General features: G+C 41.3%; 1 protein-coding gene across 5 annotated transcripts in view; it reads left to right on the top strand.

Annotated features, from left to right (window-relative positions):
• Positions 1 to 19,485, top strand: part of sdk2a (sidekick cell adhesion molecule 2a) — a 94,151-nt gene that overhangs the window by 65,185 nt on the left and 9,481 nt on the right. For all 5 annotated transcript variants that reach the window (XM_035945493.2, XM_035945492.2, XM_035945494.2 and 2 more), the window contains exons 12-38: positions 191 to 293; positions 1,089 to 1,265; positions 1,571 to 1,707; positions 2,393 to 2,540; positions 3,753 to 3,893; positions 4,248 to 4,429; positions 8,634 to 8,749; positions 8,936 to 9,131; positions 9,231 to 9,329; positions 9,456 to 9,647; positions 9,822 to 9,943; positions 10,081 to 10,190; positions 10,552 to 10,702; positions 12,092 to 12,329; positions 12,418 to 12,533; positions 12,657 to 12,846; positions 13,093 to 13,191; positions 13,694 to 13,888; positions 13,999 to 14,200; positions 15,791 to 15,894; positions 16,176 to 16,246; positions 16,382 to 16,517; positions 16,630 to 16,686; positions 17,141 to 17,242; positions 17,363 to 17,478; positions 17,600 to 17,786; positions 19,198 to 19,335. In XM_035945493.2, coding sequence (XP_035801386.1) covers positions 191 to 293; positions 1,089 to 1,265; positions 1,571 to 1,707; positions 2,393 to 2,540; positions 3,753 to 3,893; positions 4,248 to 4,429; positions 8,634 to 8,749; positions 8,936 to 9,131; positions 9,231 to 9,329; positions 9,456 to 9,647; positions 9,822 to 9,943; positions 10,081 to 10,190; positions 10,552 to 10,702; positions 12,092 to 12,329; positions 12,418 to 12,533; positions 12,657 to 12,846; positions 13,093 to 13,191; positions 13,694 to 13,888; positions 13,999 to 14,200; positions 15,791 to 15,894; positions 16,176 to 16,246; positions 16,382 to 16,517; positions 16,630 to 16,686; positions 17,141 to 17,242; positions 17,363 to 17,478; positions 17,600 to 17,786; positions 19,198 to 19,335 — 3,825 coding nt within the window. The remainder of the gene's footprint in view (positions 1 to 190; positions 294 to 1,088; positions 1,266 to 1,570; positions 1,708 to 2,392; positions 2,541 to 3,752; positions 3,894 to 4,247; positions 4,430 to 8,633; positions 8,750 to 8,935; positions 9,132 to 9,230; positions 9,330 to 9,455; positions 9,648 to 9,821; positions 9,944 to 10,080; positions 10,191 to 10,551; positions 10,703 to 12,091; positions 12,330 to 12,417; positions 12,534 to 12,656; positions 12,847 to 13,092; positions 13,192 to 13,693; positions 13,889 to 13,998; positions 14,201 to 15,790; positions 15,895 to 16,175; positions 16,247 to 16,381; positions 16,518 to 16,629; positions 16,687 to 17,140; positions 17,243 to 17,362; positions 17,479 to 17,599; positions 17,787 to 19,197; positions 19,336 to 19,485) is intronic.

Genomic DNA, 19,485 nt, shown 5'->3' with positions numbered 1-19,485 from the left:
CAACAGCCTTAAGACTAAAACATGTAGTCATTTTTTCTGTGGATAAAATCACATCATCAGTCCTTGAAAGTCTTGTTCGCCTACCCATTGAATGCAGTCTCAGAAAGACATCGAGTGAAAGATGAAACCAGAAGTCCAGTAAGCTGTTCCAAGACAGACTCTAAATAATTGCCTCTGGGTGTTTTCACAGCACGCACCCGCATCACTAAACCACCACAAGACCAGAGTGTCATCAAAGGGACCAAGGCTGTTATGACCTGTGGCGTGACCCACGATCCCAGTGTCACTGTGAGGTAATTTGTTTGGATTTTGTCCCTTTTCAGTCTTACGCAACTAGAACCAACGTCTGACATTACATACTTCACTATAAGTCTTCCTTGACTCAATCCCGGTCTAGATTGGGTATCAGTGTTGTGCTTAATTAGTTGATGAAATCTGCCAGAGATCTTGTAGTGTTTATCCACCCTTAGAAGACATCCTATGGGAAGATTCTGAAACTCTTTGAGTCAGATTGAGGAATTAGTCAGTTGCTTTCTCCTCACTCTTCATACAGTCTTGAGCACGATAGAGTGTGTGTACATGCGTCTGTCTCAGAGGGAGCGAAATGTTGTCTATGGAGCCCAGTGATTAGAGTGCCTGTCACCTGTGGGCCTGCAACATTGATCAGATTGCGGGGTAAACAGATGAATATGTAAACAGAGTAATAACTTCAGACAGCTCCTTTAATTAAACGCAACACAGAGGAGATTAGCTGGAGAGCCCGAATAGTCGCAATTAATCACAAGAGCTCGTAGCATGTGCGTGACAGTGTGCATGTTGTGAGGAGGTGCTCATATGTGCAGGTGGATACATGATGGGGAGTGAGAGGCATGGAGGAGAGTACTGGATGTGTGATTGAGAGAGATGCTGTTCAGATTCAAATCACCTTGCTATCAGCTTCACAAGGCTTTTTGTCATTGTCTGCACCTTCAGAGTTTGGTGTATGAACTGACACAAACTGACGCAAACAAATTTATTGTCACAGCACTGTGAAGTAAGAGGCTGTGTGTGTGTTTCACAAGCTTACATGCTCATGTACGCTCCTCCAGGTACTTGTGGGAGAAGAGTGGCTCGGTGATTGACGTGAACACGTCCCCCCGCCTGCGTCTGGATCCCGACGGCACCCTGCACATCTCCCAGACGTGGTCGGGTGACATTGGAACATACACCTGCAGGGTGACCTCAGTGGGCGGCAATGATTCTCGCAGTGCCCACCTCCGAGTCAGGTCTGTGTATTTGTCTCATGTCTCCTCCGTCTTATCTTGCTGTCTGTATTTTTTTTTATTTTTTTGGTGGGGCTTATTTATGTCTGACCAGAACATGATGGATGGATGTTTTCTCCGCTGTTGTGGTTTATCACTGGTCTCCACTCTAATCCATCAGGCACCTCTAATATTTACAATGCGAGGCTCTCAGTTTGCCTCTTTAATTCTGTTATTTGCTGCCTCTGTTGTCTGATTCTATTTCTCTTTATCACTTTTCCCCTCTCTCTCACACACACAAACAAACACACACACATATGCTCACACAGGCAACTGCCCCACGCTCCAGAAAACCCAATAGCAGTTCTGAGTACCACGGAGAAAAGAGCCATCAACCTTACATGGGCCCAGGCCTTTGATGGCAACAGCCCTCTAATCCGCTACATCCTGGAGGTCTCAGAAAACAGTGAGTTTTTTTCAGTGTTTTACAGCACTGAAGCACCAGTATCCCCTTTAAAAATGCACACAAGTCATGCATTTCATTGTTTCTTCTTAGTAATTTCATATTGCCACTTTATGCTCATGGGGAGAGCTAATTCGCTCCTATTATATTACATTTCCAATGTGTCCTTAAAATTGGCTGTTGCATCCTGCAATCAGTATAACTCAATTGTCTCACCTGTGTGCTTCCTTACGGATGATCAGGGAACTCAAATTGTTGTTGATGTCCAACGCTCTTATTGTCCCTTCACTTGATAAAATAAAGGAGGTGGGAATGTTTTCGTCCACGGAGAGCAAATTGTTCAACCATTTCTCATCGAAGCTCAGGCTAACTGAGAAGATGACAACTCATTAAAAGGAAAATGAATCTGAGGATGCAAATGGGATCTGGGTTTTGGATAATTGAATTGCAATCTGATATTTAGAGGGAGTTTATACAAAATAAATTACTTGTTTTTTTTATCAGCAGCTGCAATAATATTACTGAAAATGGAACAATGGTGTGCAATAATAGTCAGAAATAACAGTGAATTCAAATTTGAGTTTGCTGCTGCTGAAAAGATTTTTTTCTCAACAATCTTAATGCCCTCAGATGGTCATTTACTATTCAGTAGCTATTGTTTACACCTTTCTCTGCTTTTCTAAATCAGATGCCCCTTGGACTGTGCTTCTGGCCAACATTGAGCCAGAGTCCACTGGGGTTACCGTTGGTGGTCTCATCCCAGCGCGCTCGTACCAGTTCCGCCTGTGTGCCGTGAACGACGTGGGCAGAGGCCAGTTTAGCAAAGAGACTGACCGGTGGGTGCTGCGCTTATCCATTCCACATCTGCTGAATATTAAATATATCGCCTGTAGTCTGCGTAACTTAATGCGTGCTCTGGATGCAAGAAAAGCATTGCAAACTTTCAGGGCTTTTTACTGTTCTGGAACAAGCCATTCTCCCCCTCCTCATCTTGGCAGTTCAGTAGAAATCTGTGATTATTTCCTGTAAGTCCACTTTTTGGTCTTCATTCCTGTGGGAGTGAGCGAGAGATGAGCCGGCTTCGGGATGGGCCTTTTCAAGATAAAACTGTGAATGGGCTGAAATTGTGCTTTGTGAAGACTTGATGGGTGCGCTGACCCAGCTTCATCTCTCTCCCTCCTATTAACTGCCTTTGCCGTACTTCATGAGCAAAATACAGAGAGGCTTGAAAGAGGCAGAGCTCAACACAGACTCAAATCTCAAGTGAATTCTCTTGACTAGCAAGACGAAACGGTCATAATCATACAGGCCCACTCCACCCACGCACACACACAGAGTCTTAACTCATCACAATTCACCTATACACACTACTGTCTGACCTTGTCTGCATCAACACAACCCATTTGCTTCTGTTATACCTGTAGCGCCCCTCAAACTGAAAGCCACCACTACCCGTCACACACCGTCTTCGCCACACACTCATTCACAGAGCTGAATTCCTGTGCGAGTCTGCCCCAGACAAGAGTGCACCGCAGGAGGGTGACTGAGCGTCAGTGAGTGCAGGGCTTTTCTGAGGCATCTCCCCGGCACACCTCTTTGATCCTAAACTCTGCTCTATCTCCGCCAGAGCAGTGCTCCAGTGCACTGGGAAGAAATCAAGATGTCATCTTAAATTGACTTAAGGGAAAAGTCTGCCTGGATCTCTCTTTCTTGTTCTTTTATATCTTTCTCTCACTCGCACTGTCTCTCCATTGTGCTGCTCCATTTTCACCAAGGCCTCTTTGATCTTTTTCCATGCCACAGCAAGCTGTCCCCGTGCGGACAGTATTATAGAGAATATGTTTTGGACAAAGACACAGCCACACTAACCCCAACTTTCCTTTATGGTGTTCTAAAAAAATACAAAAAAAGTAGGCTTTATTATGATTTGATGTCTATGATGAAATGCGATAGAAATATGCAGAAACCCATGATAATTAATGCATGGCCTCCACTCCCTGTCACTTCTTTTACCTCTCTTTCCCCTTTTTTCCCCCTTGGTGCTGCAGACTAACTCTCCCTGAAGAGCCTCCCAGCGCTCCCCCTCAGACAGTCATCGCGAGTGGTCGCACCAATCAGTCCATCATGATCCAATGGCAGCCACCCCCAGAGAGCCATCAGAATGGTCCTCTCCAGGGCTACATCATCAGGTAAGAAGACAATCTGCCTATTTTTTTTTTTCCCAAGGACAGTTGCCTGCCTAGGCCAGTGCCATTCAGATGTGATAATAACTATTATGTCAGCTTCTTTTCCCTCTTCATTTCCCTTCATTCTTCCTCACTGCCACTGTAGAATAATTGATGCCAATTAAATACTTTTCTATCCATTCATCTGTTGTCACCTCAATTTTTGTAAGCATGTTATAGCTGTTCTATATGGGTTTGGGTTCATCGCTACACTCCCTCCTGTCATTTTTTGAGATAAAATCCAACATATTTAGATTGTTCTCTTGTCTGTGTGGTCCCTCCCTTCCTCTGTCTATTAATAACTCCCTCTGGTGCCAGGTACTGTCTGTCAGGGCTCCCAGTCGACTGTCAGATGAAAAACATAACCAATCCAGACCAGACTAGTCTCCTCCTAGAGGACCTCATCATCTGGACCAACTATGAGATTGAGGTGGCAGCTTACAATGGAGCAGGGAGGGGCACCTACAGCCACAAAGTCACCGAGTGGACTCTGCAAGGAGGTGAGAGCCAGTTTATTATTACGTTGTTCATTTTTGGAGGTTTACCAAAAAGCCAAACTCAAGTTAAGGATTGTCTACAGGTATCAGGTTGTAAGTCTGAATAGTGTGAAGTCTCTTTATTTGGGTTTTGCAAATTCCATTTATACCCTGCAGCCTCATCAAGGCTTAACTAGTGTTAAGCCTACAGCATTAAACGTGTGACTGGCAGCAAACCACTGCGCATTATTAACTTTTCCACGACTGAAAAGGCAAATCCACACGCATTTTTAAGATTACAGCAGATATTGAAATTTTATTTCATTATCTCCTGTCTTCATGAAAAGTCAACAGGTTGCTCAGAGCAGCAGCGTTATAGACATGGCCACACAAGTGCAATTTGCCTCTTAGCGCTGATGTTTTGTTTTTACCTGGTTTTATCTAATTAATTTCTTAATAAATGCTGCAGTGTGCAGACATGAGCCAAAGGCTTCGACGAATGCTTTTCTAGAATTCTTTCCAAAATTTTTTAAATCAATACTTTGTCATTTGTTTTCACTGTCAGCCAACCTTCATAATTTTCTTTTTTCTGTTTAAATCTCACCTAAAACATCACACACATCTTAAAAGTAAACAAATAGAGTCCGGTTGTAAACATTAAACAGAATATTATTCTTGGTCATTTATTTATGAAGAAAAATTTGAAAATATTGCATATTTCTGAGAGGCAAAAGTAAGTAAACTCTGGGATTAGCAATTAATTAGATGTTTTTCACCAACAAAATTACAGTCATGGGTGAGTGGGCGTGATGTTTTATTTGAACTTCAGGGATCTATCTGTCTTCATAACACATGTTTGTGGAAGTGCATCATGGCACAAGTGAAGAATATTTCTGAGGACCTCAGAAAAAGAAGTGTTGATGCTTATCTGACCAGAACAGCTTGGAAAACCATTTCTAAAGAGTTTGGACCACCAATCCACAGTCAGACAAATGGATTTGTCCAAATGGAGAAAATTCCAGGTCATTGTTGTCCTCCCCAGGAGCAGTCAAACAATAATTCAGTCTAAAAGCAAGCCGTGAAATAGTCTGAACACAGGGTAACCCAAGTATCTCTCAAACTGCGTAATGTTAATGTTCATGAGTCTGCATGGAGAAGGTCACTTCTCTCTGAAAATAATGTTACTGTTTGCGGTTTGCTAATAATCACATAGACAAGCTAGGAAGGCTGTTCAGAAAATATTTTGTGGACAGATGAGAGATAAATTTGAAGTGTAATATTTGGAGAAAGGGAAACACTACATCCCAGCAAGAACCTGATCCCATTTGTGAAGCATGGTGGTGGTAGTATCATGGTTTGTGTATGGTTTGCTGGTATGAAATTAGCATTTTCAAATGGCCAAGTCAAAATCCTGACCTCAGTTCAATAGAAATGTTGTGAAAGAACCCGAAGTGACAAGTTCATATAAGAAGACCCACCAATGTCCCAGAGTGAAAGCAAAGTTTTAAATGCTTTTACAGCTCATAGATATGTTATATTGGATAATTTTCCTCATTACATAGATGAGGTAGTATGATATTCTTGTCTCGTGTTTGATTGACTTCTCTTTATCTACTTACAGCTTCTATATGAAAGTGTGAAGATGTTTTAAGTCATATTTATGCAGTGTTTTCTTTTTTTTTTTTTGAAACATTGTAGAAAAAAAACATGTGACCACCAGAAGAGTTTGGCTGACTTTTTTGAGCACAATTAATTGATTCCTCATGTAAATTACCAGGTGACGATGAGTGTCAGACATACCATACCTTCCGATGACGCAGAGGGAAGCTGCCTCGCCTGACTTGATTTCTTAGTGTACATGCTGAGTAGTATAATTAGAATGCACACTGTGAACTTTCCCCACTGTCAAACGACTGCATACTTTCGCTATGCCTACTGATTCCAACACCTTGGTCCCCTCCTGTCTACTCCAAATCTTCCAAGGATGAAAATCACAGTTGCTACTGTAAAATTCATTAAAAAATAGATCTAAAAATCTAAAGGAAATGAAGATTTAGATGTTTGGAAATCTGTCCCCTAAGAACAAATGTTTACGTCGTGACTCAACCTTTTAAACCCCACATCGATGTACTGACTTCTTATCGACACATGCAGCCAAAGTAGGCAGGAGCTTATGCATCGCCATGCTGAAAGGTTAATCCATGTTTTTATTACAAGAAGATAGAATACCGTTGCCTTTGCCAGCTTTTGTAAGTCAAAATCGATTCATAGATTACAGTGAGTTTAAAATGCTGCTACTTGAATTTACCCTACACCAGACAGAGGATATTACTTGTGATTCAGATATGCTGCACTGGCTTCCAATTTGATTTTAAATTCCTTTAACTTGCATGTAAAGCTTTGAAAGGCTTTACACACTCACATATCTCTGAATCCCTGTCATGTTAAATCCATTCCATGAAGAGAGATCTTCACCCCAGACTCACTATATATTCTCAAGAGTGCCCATAAGAAAACTGGGAGTCTTTAGATTTCCTATTCAGTTCCATTCCTGGCTCAGATACAGTTATTCGAAAGACAGACTCAGATTTTCTTTGAGGCTTCATTAGATTTCACCGGTGCTCACGTTGTTGTGCTATTAGTCTGTTAGACTGGTTTCAAGTTAATTTAATTATATAGCTTTTTCTCCTGAGCAAGTCTAAAATACCACAAAGACATAAAATTGTGGAAAAAAGAGACAGAAAATACCAAATATTTCTCATTCTTACCTGAAGCAGATTCTTAATCCAGTACAGGGTTTCTAAACTCCACTCACAAAAACACACACTGACTTGCTCTGTCTGTCAAAATTGTTATTACAATTGTGTTGCAAGTTCATATTTTTTAGTTTCCATCTACCAGTTTGTTAGTTAGTTAGTTAGTTAGTTAGTTAGTTAGTTAGTTAGTTAGTTAGTTAGTTAGTTAGTTTTGTTTCATTCATTGACAAAAGAAAAAAGCAATTCAATCCAATAAAAAAACAAAAGCTTCCAAACTTCTGAATTAAAGGGAGCAGAAAGAATAATAAACTTATATAATTCCTAGGGTTTCAATAGGTTCCTCGCACCAATTCGTGGTGCTCGGACCCTAATAATGTGCCCCTTTAACAAACAATCAGTTTACAATGAGCATTAAAAACAAACAACAAACAAAATGACTATAATGTCTGAGAGGCCATTTCTCTTGGTATGCCTTATGTTTATATTTCTCATTATTTTTCTTTACATTTGTATATAAGTGTCTGTGTAAATGTAGTTCATTAATATTATGAGCTATATGTGTGTGTGTTTGTTTAAAAACATTGCTTCTATTTCTGTCGCTTACTTTTGGCAAGATGATTACAAAATATTTCAAATGCTTCAAAAATGATGGAGTCTTGCTGGCACGCATTATCATTAAATTCCTGGAAACTTCAGCACATGTTGTGTGATGCCTGATCAATTAGTCATTTAATGATCTGGTCCAAATCAGTCAGCTGCATCTGCAAATAAACAAATGCACCACATTTCTAAAGAAACACAAGTTTGCTGTGTTTAATTAGCAAAACCACGGAACCTGGAAGATGTGGGAAACAGCACAATTTTCCTTCCACTTCACTTGCCTTGCAAAAAAATAAATAATGATTTCATCATACAAGTCACTGTCAGTGAATAATGACAGTGAACAAGGCGTTCATGTTGTTTAGCTCGGCTCTCATTAATTGGATGTTTCCGTCACTCACTCCATTAAAAACACAAGAGCAGATCACGATGTGCATTTAAATACATTCAAAGAGAAATAAGGAGTGAACAGGGACATGAGGACCAATACTGGCCAATCAGTTTCATTAATGTGCAAGTCCCTGACTGTTTTCCGGTGTTACATCAGAATGGCATGCTCACTTCAAACAAACTACTGCAGGGTTCACCTGGAAGACGCCTGAGGCAACCGCTCTCACACCCAGTTTGATTGGCATGTTCTTACCTCCCCAAATGAGCCAAAATAAAAAAAATTCCTTCAGTTTGATTCTCATACTCTAAATGAGGCCGCCTCTTGTAGATTTTCAAGTTTTCTCCTTGCCTATCTCATCACTATTCTCCTTTTCTCTCTCTCCCTCCCTTTGCCTGACTGACTGTCCCTCCTCCTCTCCCCTTCTTCCTTAATCTCTCTCTCTCTCCCTGTATCTCTCGTTTTTATCCTTCCACTGGATCAGTGCCCACTGTGCCACCAGGAAATGTACAAGCTGAGGCTGTCAACTCCACCACGGTGCGTTTTACCTGGAGTGCCCCGAGCCCTCAGTTTATCAATGGAATCAACCAGGGATATAAGGTAACTCCTTTCTGTCAACTGGTGCACTCTAGTGGTCAGTGGTAGAAGGACACTGTGATAACAAGCCTACAAGCAAACGGTGCGAGTGTGGCTGCACTGACGGACCTCAGTACATCACAGCATTTTAAGTTCCTAAAATGTGCACAATAACCTAAAGTATCCTCTCCCTTATCATGTAATCACCAGCTCTTGGCATGGGAGCCTGGTCGCGCAAACGACGTTACCGTGGTCACAGTGCGCCCCAACTTCCAGGACAGTATTCATGTGGGGTACATCTCCGGCCTTAAAAAGTACACAGAATACTACTCTTCAGTATTGTGCTTCACCACCCCTGGAGACGGGCCCCGCAGTCCACCTCAGCGGTTACGCACCCATGAAGACAGTATGTACCACTGTTTAGGATATTGTATAGTACAGTATTTAAAGATGATGATGTGTAAAGCTGTTTATCTGTACTGCCTGTTTTTATTATTTTTTCTAGCCCCTGGTGCTGTGGGACACCTTAGCTTCACCGACATCTTAGATACCTCACTAAAAGTCAGCTGGAAGGAACCGCATGAGAAAAACGGTGTTCTCACAGGTATCCATTAAAGATGAACATGCAACATTAACAGGTCCCTTTGGCTTCGCTCATTTTTTCGACTCACTAAGCTGTGCCTACTATGTATGTAACACAGTACTGTTTGAAATTCACCAACATTTTTAGGTTATCGTATCTCTTGGGAGGAATTCAACAGGACCAATACAAGGGTGACACATTATTTGCCCAACCTGACTCAGGAGTACAAGGTTACGGGGCTCACCGCCCTCACTACTTACACCATCCAGGTGGCAGCTATGACTTCCAAGGGCCAGGGTCAGCTTTCTGCCTCCACTATATCTTCCGGTGTACCACCAGGTCAGTGTTCGAATGAGTATATGAACCATTTAGTGGACAATTTAGTACTTGAATATAATCTAAGAAGGTAATAACTAGAACAGTCATTTCACTTGCTCTTTACTCAGCAAAATCTAAAGGCAGTGGTAAATGAAGTGTTATATACATTTTTCTCTCCTCATTTCTCTTCTACAGAGTTGCCTGGTCCACCCACCAATTTAGCCATCTCTAACATCGGCCCTCGCTCTGTCACGCTGCAGTTCAAACCCGGTTACGATGGCAAGACATCCATTTCCCGTTGGCAGGTTGAGGCTCAGGTTAGACATTTTACTTTCATTTTTAACTTTTTTAAAAATTTGTTTTGTTTTTTCAGGTTGTTTAATGTCTTGATATTGGTGTACAGGTTTAACTGACAGCCTAAGCCGATGCCACTCCATTCCCCTGTGCATTTCAGATCGGTATAATTGGAGAGAATGAAGAATGGCTTATGGTTCAGCAGCTGGCTAATGAACCTGATGCTAGATCTCTGGAGGTCCTGGATCTGAACCCTTATACTTTCTACCGGTGAGCACACACACACTATCGAGTACCGCACACCTTCTATATACAGTACATTAAAAGCATCTTCTATACCTGCTTAATATAAGATTAGGAAAATCTCCTCTGTCATTTAATTAATTTACTGCTCTCCTTAATATGTTGTGTGTGGTTTTTTTTTTTAAATTTTCCTCACTTCCCTGCTCATAAATACATCCTATTCTCTGGTACTACAATGACCTACTTTCCTTTCGGGCATCATTAAAGTTTCATTTGATCTAATCTGACACGATCCAATCTAATCCTCTCTCATATAACCAAGATATCATGATTAAACTCCCACCTTTAGAGGACTTATCCACTGTCAGCTGATTTTCTTTTGTCACAGGTTTCGAATGCGTCAGGTAAACATTGTGGGCACCAGTCCTCCGAGTCAGCCCTCCAGGAAGATCCAGACCCTGCAGGCCCCTCCAGACATCTCCCCTGCAAATGTTACCTTGCGCACAGCCAGTGAGACCAGCCTGTGGCTTCGCTGGGTGGTAAGAAGTTCCGCCTCATTGCACACTGGTCCAGACTTAGCGGAGTTAGTCAAATCTTATTACATTATTATTTGGTTAGTATTTGCATGCTTGCACTGCTGTCTGACTGTGTATTTTGAATTGCTGTCTAGTTTTCTGTTTGCTAGTTATTTTTTCTTTTTGAATGTCCATCTCATGGATTTGGTGGAAAGTAATGTTTGGACAAGACTGAATTGTCTAAATGACCTCGGGTTGTTAACTACAACATTTCTAAGATGAGAAAATCAGATATAGAAGATTTCATTAAGCCCATACAAGATGTTCCATGTGTTAAAAAAATGCAATTAAATGATGACTTTCCCAATGACAGCTGCTTTTAAATTAACTGACTCACAAGCTTCACTCTTGTCACAAAACCTCAGTATAGTGCAGTTTATTTCTTGCCTTTTCCTCCTTCTGTAATATTCTTTTTCTTGTACTCATGGAGCTGTGACATGCTGAATGAATACAGGTTATGGTACTGGTAATGTTTTGGAAGGTTGCATGTACTGTGTCCTTGATTGCTGCTGCTTTCTGCATCAGCATCTGGCCAATGAGCTCTTTTGCTACATCTGTCCATTTTCATCGCTGTGCCAGAGCCTGAGCGGCAAGACAGACAGAGTTCTGATATTCCTGCAGCTCAGGCAGGATTAAAGAGGGTGGTTATACCTGGATTTGAAAGCAGAAGGGTGTCAGCAACGCGATATGGCACTACAAATTAATGACATAGCTCAGTGATTGTGGCCCTTTTCAAAAGCCAAGTGTTAAACAGCGGTAAAAATTTTGTGGTCCTCTTCATGGCTCTGGCACACAAGTCTTAGTGTGAATTAAGACCACATTAGTTTCAATAACACTTGTGCTTTCATAGAAATAATCCCAACATATATTCAGCTATTTCTTTCACTATAATACCTAGTTGCTGTGGATGTGTCAGTGCTACATAAACTGCACAGAAAACAGATAAATCTATTTTTATCCTTATTGACTGAGTCTAAACATACTGTTGCATTGAATTTTATTATACAAGAAATAACTTAGGACTGTTCTTATTCCTTGCTCGGGAATATGTTTAATAACTTTTAAAGAACTTCATTGCCTGATGAAATACAAAATTTACATTTTAAGATTGTGATATTGTTTACATTTAGAGGTTAAATAAAAGTGCTATTCTTGTCATACATGCAGTATTCTCACATTATAACATTGAAACCACTCAGTGCAGTGCTAATGCCCGTTAGCTGTTGTAAATTCACTGCAAAGCAGTCTCTAATTGCCTATTGCTTCATGATGTACTTAGTTATGATGTCATTTATATTTATCATGCTTGAACTGAAGCAATAAAAACTGCAAAAAAACAAAAAAATCTCTCAGCCCCTTCCAGAGTGGGAGTACAATGGAAATCCAGATCTTGTTGGCTACCGAGTCCAGTACTCCAAATCCGGGTCTAAAGGGGGAGTTCTCTCTCATGTTATCATGGACCGACTGGAGAGGGAGTTCACTATAGAGGACTTGGAAGAGTGGACCGAATACGAGGTCAGAGTTCAGGCCATCAATGGTATTGGCTCCGGGCCCTGGAGCCAGCCAGTCCATGGCAGGACCAGGGAGTCTGGTAAGGAAGGAAATATGTTATGCTTGACACTAAAAGGTAATCACATAGGTATGGCTGAAGTGTCACCAATCTTTATCTCCTGCTGCAGTGCCCTCCAGTGGCCCCACCAATGTGTCAGCATTTGCCACCACCTCCAGCAGCATACTCGTGCGGTGGGGCGAAGTCCAAGAGACCGACCGCAATGGACTCATTCTGGGCTACAAGGTCACAGCTCACACTGTTCATCCATAATTCACAATCACATTAATCTGAGGAAAACTTGTAGTGCTATTAATTCTTATTACCTCAAAAGTCATCTGGCTGTGCAAAACTCCCTGTGATTTTTAGGTTGTGTATAAGGAGAAGGACTCGGACACAGCTCCCAACTTCTGGACAGTAGACGGCAACACCAGTCACAGTGTCCAGCTGGGCGGTTTGGGCAAGTATGTCCTCTATGAGATCCAGGTCCTGGCCTTCACACGTATAGGAGACGGAAGGAGCAGCTCTCCTTCTATTCTGGAGAGGACCTTGGATGATGGTAAATGTTTCAGAAACCAGTTTAATCTTGCTGTTTTTGTAGAAACTGTTGCTTTTTCCAAATACAAAAACAAAATATCTTACCGAAATAATTTTGAACCACTAATTAATTTCTATTAAGAATTTTCTTGCCAAAAGTATTTTTTCAGCAAATAACAGAAATGTTCTTTCTTGTCTGAAGGAACATGCTGTGGTTTCTTTTTCTTGTATCTTATTTGGTAATTTCAATTTTCAATTTGTGTGACAGTGCCAGGCCCTCCAGTCGGCATCTTATTCCCAGAAGTCAGGACCACCTCAGTCAGGCTCATCTGGCAACCTCCAGCACAGCCTAATGGCATTATACTGGGTGAGTATAGAGTATGCAGAACATTATCTATGACCTTAGATAATATCATGAGATAAAGGCAAGGCAAGGCAATGGAAGTTTATTTATATCTCACCTTTCAACGGCAAGGCATTTTAAAGTGCTGTTCATAATACATGACAGGCATTAAGGCAAGATATAAAAGAAATACACCTCAATACAAGAAGACATACATTAATGGGATGTAAAAGAACTATTATAAAATTGAGGATGAAAATGAGATAAAATAAAAAAAGAAAGATTATAGGAAAGATTAAACAGGACAGTAAAACTCACAGCGCAGCTACCGGCCAAATGTGTGCAGCGTCTCAAATGAAATTGAATAAAAGCAGCAGCAGACAACAAAGTCTTAAGCTGTGATTTAAACTGAGAATTTTCATTAAAATTTCTCCAAATGCTACACTTTTGTACAGCAGCACAATTGTTCTCCTTACTGATCCTTTTTAATGCATGACTTCGTGTTGATATGAGTTTATCTTCTTAGCCTATCAGATCACATACAGAAGAAACTCTTCAAATAGCAATGCTGCCACCGTAGACGTGCTGAGCCCCAGCGCACGACAATACACAGCAACTGGACTGAAACCAGAAATGGTTTATGTATTCCGCCTCACCGCTCAAACACGAAAGGGTTGGGGGGAGGCTGCTGAGGCTTTAGTGGTCACTACAGAAAAGAGAGGTAAGTGTAAAAACACTGCAGCTGAAATGCATTATTTAAATTATTCACCTCTAAATATTAAGTTTGAAAGCGACCATACGTGTGTGTGTCTGTTCGTCTGTGCCCTTCAGCACGACCCCAACCTACAAGCCGTCCCACAGTGCCCCAAGAGGAAGTTCAGGCTCGCAGAGTGCTGTTGTCATGGGAACCAGGCAGCGACGGCCTATCTCCGGTTCGTTACTATACAGTCCAGTACAGAGAGCTGCCAGACAGCAACTGGACTGTCCACTCTGCATCAGTCAGTCACGAGACACACTCCTACATAGTTGACAGGTAAATATAAAAGTCCGCTGCACCACTCATGAGAATTATTTTTATATACAGTTATGAACAAAAGTTTACATACACTTAGTTTACATACACGTAAAGACCATGTGTATCATCGCAATCTTGTCCTTCCAATAACTCTCGTAAGTAATTTCACATGTATAGTTGTCACTAAAACAAAGCCTGCATTTTATTTCTTTCATAAATTTACTGTAGGTCTTCTGGAAATATGACAAAATCTGCTGGGTCAAAAATATACATACAGCAACTTCAATTGTCAGTTCTGGTGATGTAGAAAGCTATAGTTATCTAATTTCCGTAGTGGCATGGCCCCTCAACACCTTGTAAGTGATTGACTACAGCTGCTGGCTTTACTGAACCAATTTAAATAAGGCCCATTTTATCCACTCATTAGACTCAGCCACAAACACTACAATGTAAAAATCTATGGAGCTCAGCACAGATATGAAACTGCAAATCACTGACTCTAATAAGTCAGGACATTCACTTGGAGCCTTATCAAAGCAGCTAAACATGCCCAAATCAACTGGGCAAGCTATTGTTTTAAGTACAGTGCATCACACAGTTGTCACCTCCACAGTCAGTTGATCAGTATGGTTAAGAGTCATCCAAGAATCACAAAAAGTTGGTGTCAGATGTCAGTGTCCACAGTCAAACTTGTTTATCATCACCATGGGCTAAAGGAAGCCATCTGTCGCCGTAGGGCTTGCTCTGGGGGTTCAGGCATATGGATTTCTTTAAAGCATCTTGAGACAATTTGACCTGTAATTGGCGCTATATAAATAAAATTGAATTGAATTGAATCTTCATTGCTATTCACAGAGACAAAGAAATGATCTCTTTTGTGGTCAGATGAAACAAAAAATTTTACTATTTGGCCACATTGAACAGAAATAGGTTTAGAGGAGAGAAGGTGAGGCTCTTAACCCCAACAACACAATATCTACTGTCAAGCATGGTGGTGGTAGTATTATGCTGTGTTGCTAATTTGGTGCCGGTGGAACTCGTGTTTTACACAAAGTCAATAGAATATTGATAATGGTCAGTTGGCTCCATAGTCTTTAGGAGAACCTAAAATCATCAGCCAGACAGTTGGGTCTTAGATGCAGATGGGTGTTCCAACAAGACAGTGACCCCAAACACACAACAGAAGTGGTAAAGGAATGGCTAAATCAGGCTAGAAGCCAACAAATTTAGTTGAACTGCACAGATTATGTCAAGAGAAGTGGTCGACACAACCAGTAGCTTTCCAGAAGCTTGTTCATGACCACAAACAAGAGCACCTAGTTGAAGTTAAAGTATTTAATTTCCAGAAAACCTATAGATTTATCAAAGAACCAAAATGCATGACTGTTTTTGTGAGAAAGACATGTTTTAGTAATGGCGTCATGGAAAATTAAGAGGTACCTGACTCAATGCAAAATCAAGACTGCCATGATATACTTGGTCTTTACAGGCGTATGTAAGATTTTGTTCAAAAACTATGTATTTCACTATGCTATCAAAAAAAAAAGAATAAACAAAGAAATATGAGGAGGGCAGCACATTCACACGTTTTTTTCTCTATCTATAAAGGTTAAAGCCATTCACTTCTTACCAGTTTCGTGTTAAAGCCACTAATGACATCGGGGACAGTGAGTACAGTCAGGAGAGTGAGGCCATCACTACACTACAAGATGGTGAGAACCTTTAACTGCTATGAATAAACGGGAACTAAACACATCCCCCTGCAGCACAGAGTCATTGTCTGTTGATTTTCCTTTGAGTCGTATGCGAACACTTTGCAACTGTGTGAACATGCCTTTACATTGATGCTATGACTTTGGATTTTCCCTGTGAATACTTTACGTCAACAGTGCATGTGTTTAGTGTAAGGCTCTTCTCCACCACACTGTTTGAATTACATATCACTTCCCCCAGCTCTGTTGGTTTGTTAACATCATTTTTTTATCTTCTCTAGCCCCAGACAAAGCCCCGACGATACTATCTGTTACACCTCACACCACCACATCTGTACTGGTTCGCTGGCAGGTATACTGTTGAATGACTTAGCGCTGGGTTTTGTGAATGCAACAGTGAATGGGGAAAGTGCAATTTGTTGGACATGAATGCTTGATTGTGTTGTTAAATATTGCATATTAAGCAGACCTTCTCTCATCCTCCTAGCCTCCATCCGAGGATCATATAAATGGAGTCTTGTTGGGGTTTAGGGTCAGGTACCGCGAGTTACACTATGACAGATTACGCAGCTTCACTGTCCGCACAGTAAACAGCCCATCTGCCAGCTGGGCTGATCTCACTGGTGAGTCGATTATTTCACTCTCACCTATGTTTCTGCTACCCATATTTTATAAAATAAACAGAAATGTCCTAATGTTGTCACCGACCATTGCCATTTTCTGTCCAATTTCCAGCTCCATACAGCATCAGGAACTTGAGTGAATCCTCACTTACCCAATACGAACTGGATAGTAAGTCTCATAAATCCTTTTCTGCGTCTCTTCTATCACTCTGCCATCTGCTTGCATGTCATCTGATATATTTTATTTCCACAAAATATGCCATTTGTATAATAATTTACAGCAAGTGTGCTTTGCATCCTCCCACTCAGCTGTAACCACTGAGGGGCCACCGCCGATTCCTATTGTGTGTGTGTGACTTTAATCTCTCCAAGCTGCCCTGTCATTATTCCAGCTTGTTTTCCTTCCTTTTAATCACTTACAAATCGTCCCCGTGTCCCCACAATAACCCCATCTTTTCATCAGTGTGCGTTATAATTCGTACCCTCTGTCTTTTTTTGTTCAATTTGTGGTGCTGTCTTGCCACGGGCATCACTATGACTGCATGTCCCTCCGGAGTAACTTCTTTTTGCTCTTTCATCTCAACTGTTCCATTACAATGCTGCTATGGCTTCTCTCCTTGCAGATTTGAGTAAACACAAACGCTATGAGATCCGTCTCAGTGTTTACAACGCTGTGGGAGAGGGTCCTAGCAGTGCACCACAGGAAGTGTTTGTTGGAGAGGCGGGTATGTTTCTTTTTCTCACTGTGCAGCCAGTGTGCCAATCTACTTTGACTACATTTCTTAAATGTTTAACAAATATATAAAACGTGATAGTTTTACTATTTAAGCTCTGTCCCTTTCTAGTTCCAACAGCCCCTCCACAAAATGTGGTGATCCAGTCCTCAACAGCCACTCAGCTGGATGTTACATGGGATCCACCTCCTCTGGATGCTCAGAACGGAGATATACAAGGTTACAAGGTATCAATAATGTGTCTTTTTTGTGTATTACAGCAACCTTGCATCATGCCTTTCTGGTTTATACATTTGCATTGAGGACCATATGAATTCTGCATCCTGACCTCTTTTATTCCGTTTATAGATCTATTTCTGGGAGTTTCAGCTTCAAAATGAGACAGAGCGCCTGCGCACCCTATTCCTGCCAGAGCTCGGGGTGAAGCTGAAAAACCTGACAGGCTACACCACCTACATGATCAGTGTGGCAGCCTTCAATGCTGCAGGGGATGGACCACGCTCCCTGCCCACCAGAGGGCGCACTCAGCAAGCAGGTGAGTTGCGCGAAATCCAGATGTGGATACAGATTACACTGATCCTTCAAAAGACATGCGGCATTTATCTGGCAGCTAGCACCATCTGCCAACACCATGTAGCGTTTCACAGTCTTAAGTTCTGTTTTACATTATTCCTCTCTATCTTTACTTGATCTATCTCCCTCTGCTATCTACACAATGATATTCCTCATTATTTACCCACATTGTTTATGGTTTTAAAGTGTTTTAGAAGAGTAGTGCCTGAAGGCCAGCCAACCCTTCAATCACAAAAGGAGCCTACAAAAGAATGGAAGATGAGTGCTTTCATTTTGAGTCACTGTTTTAAATACAAAACTGCAACTGCAACCTGCTCTTGTTACTATAGCTTTAAGACAAATAGTAGAAGACCCGTTCCTCCTATTCAGCAAGAAATTGAATATTTTCACTAAAGAGTTTAGCTTCGTCCTGTGAGATCAGAGTCTATTTGGCAACTCTTCCAGGACAAGCCATGGGGGTGGAAAACTAATGACAGCAGAGGAGCAAAGAATACAGAGTGCGGGGGACACATGTAGATTAGTTTTTTTGGCCACAACTGCACAAAGACGTCTGTGTTTACCAGCTAGTGAGAGTCCCTCCTCTGCGGTTTCAGCACAAAAATGGTTTACAGTATAAATTTCTCTCGTCTTTTCCACCCCCTTAAAGCCTGTGACATTGGCAAGGGGTACAAAGTGCTGAGAACTTAAAAACACAGGCAGGAATTTTGGCTCTTTGCGCCACAGGGTACTGGGAAGTGAGCCAACACAAGCTTTTGTGATTTTTATGCAGAATTGTGGCTAAATCCTGACACTTAGCTGGATCTGGGTTGGGTCAGCAGGCGGAATTTCTCAGAGCTCTTGTTCAAGGTCACAGAATGATTTTGCACTTTTGTGTGCACTTTTGCTTTTTACTGACTCATTTGCCTAAACAGACATGAAGGATTTTGCTTGTTTTTACTCACAAAACATTCTATTGTTGATGCTCTAATGATGAACCACCAATAAGGATGAAAACTAAGTCTTTTTTAATCTGCAAGTGTTCATGTTTTATGTCATGTGTGACTTTTTTTTCTTTTATGAATATGTTGAATGGTTTTATCTGTAGATTGTGAACACTGCCTATGGTTCCACTAGTTTAATGCTATTTTTGTTGCCCATACACAAATGGGGAAAGTAACAACTTATGTGCTAAATTTACAGAATGTCTGAATTGCATATATGTTTTTTTCTTGTAATTAATGTGCAAAAACAGTTTGTGCCTAAATTATTGACTTCTAGCAATTGAACTATGATTTTTTTTCTTTAGATTTGCAGCAGAGTTTGCAGTGTTTTGTCTTGATATTGAGAATAGATCCAACTGTCATCACGTCTTTTCTCCCTTTCTTCACCAAAAGCACCAAGCGCTCCCAACTTCATTCACTTCAGTGAGCTGACCACCACTTCGGTCAATGTGTCCTGGGGAGAACCAAAGCAGGCCAACGGCATCATCGAAGGCTACCGACTGGTTTATGAGCCCTGCACTCCAGTCGATGGTGAGAAACTCTGCCTGGAGCCTCACAGCTCTGCCATCTCTTGACGTTCCTCAGCTGGCTTCCTCAGACAGTGATTTACAACCTCTAGCCTCTTAACCATGCTCTTTTTTAACTCACGCTGCTTAAGCTCACGCTCTAATTTGTTACAGA

This window comes from Amphiprion ocellaris, chromosome 19 (assembly GCF_022539595.1).
Source record: "Amphiprion ocellaris isolate individual 3 ecotype Okinawa chromosome 19, ASM2253959v1, whole genome shotgun sequence".
Lineage (NCBI taxonomy): Eukaryota > Metazoa > Chordata > Actinopteri > Pomacentridae > Amphiprion > Amphiprion ocellaris.
This window is presented reverse-complemented; position numbering and strand designations above follow the sequence as displayed.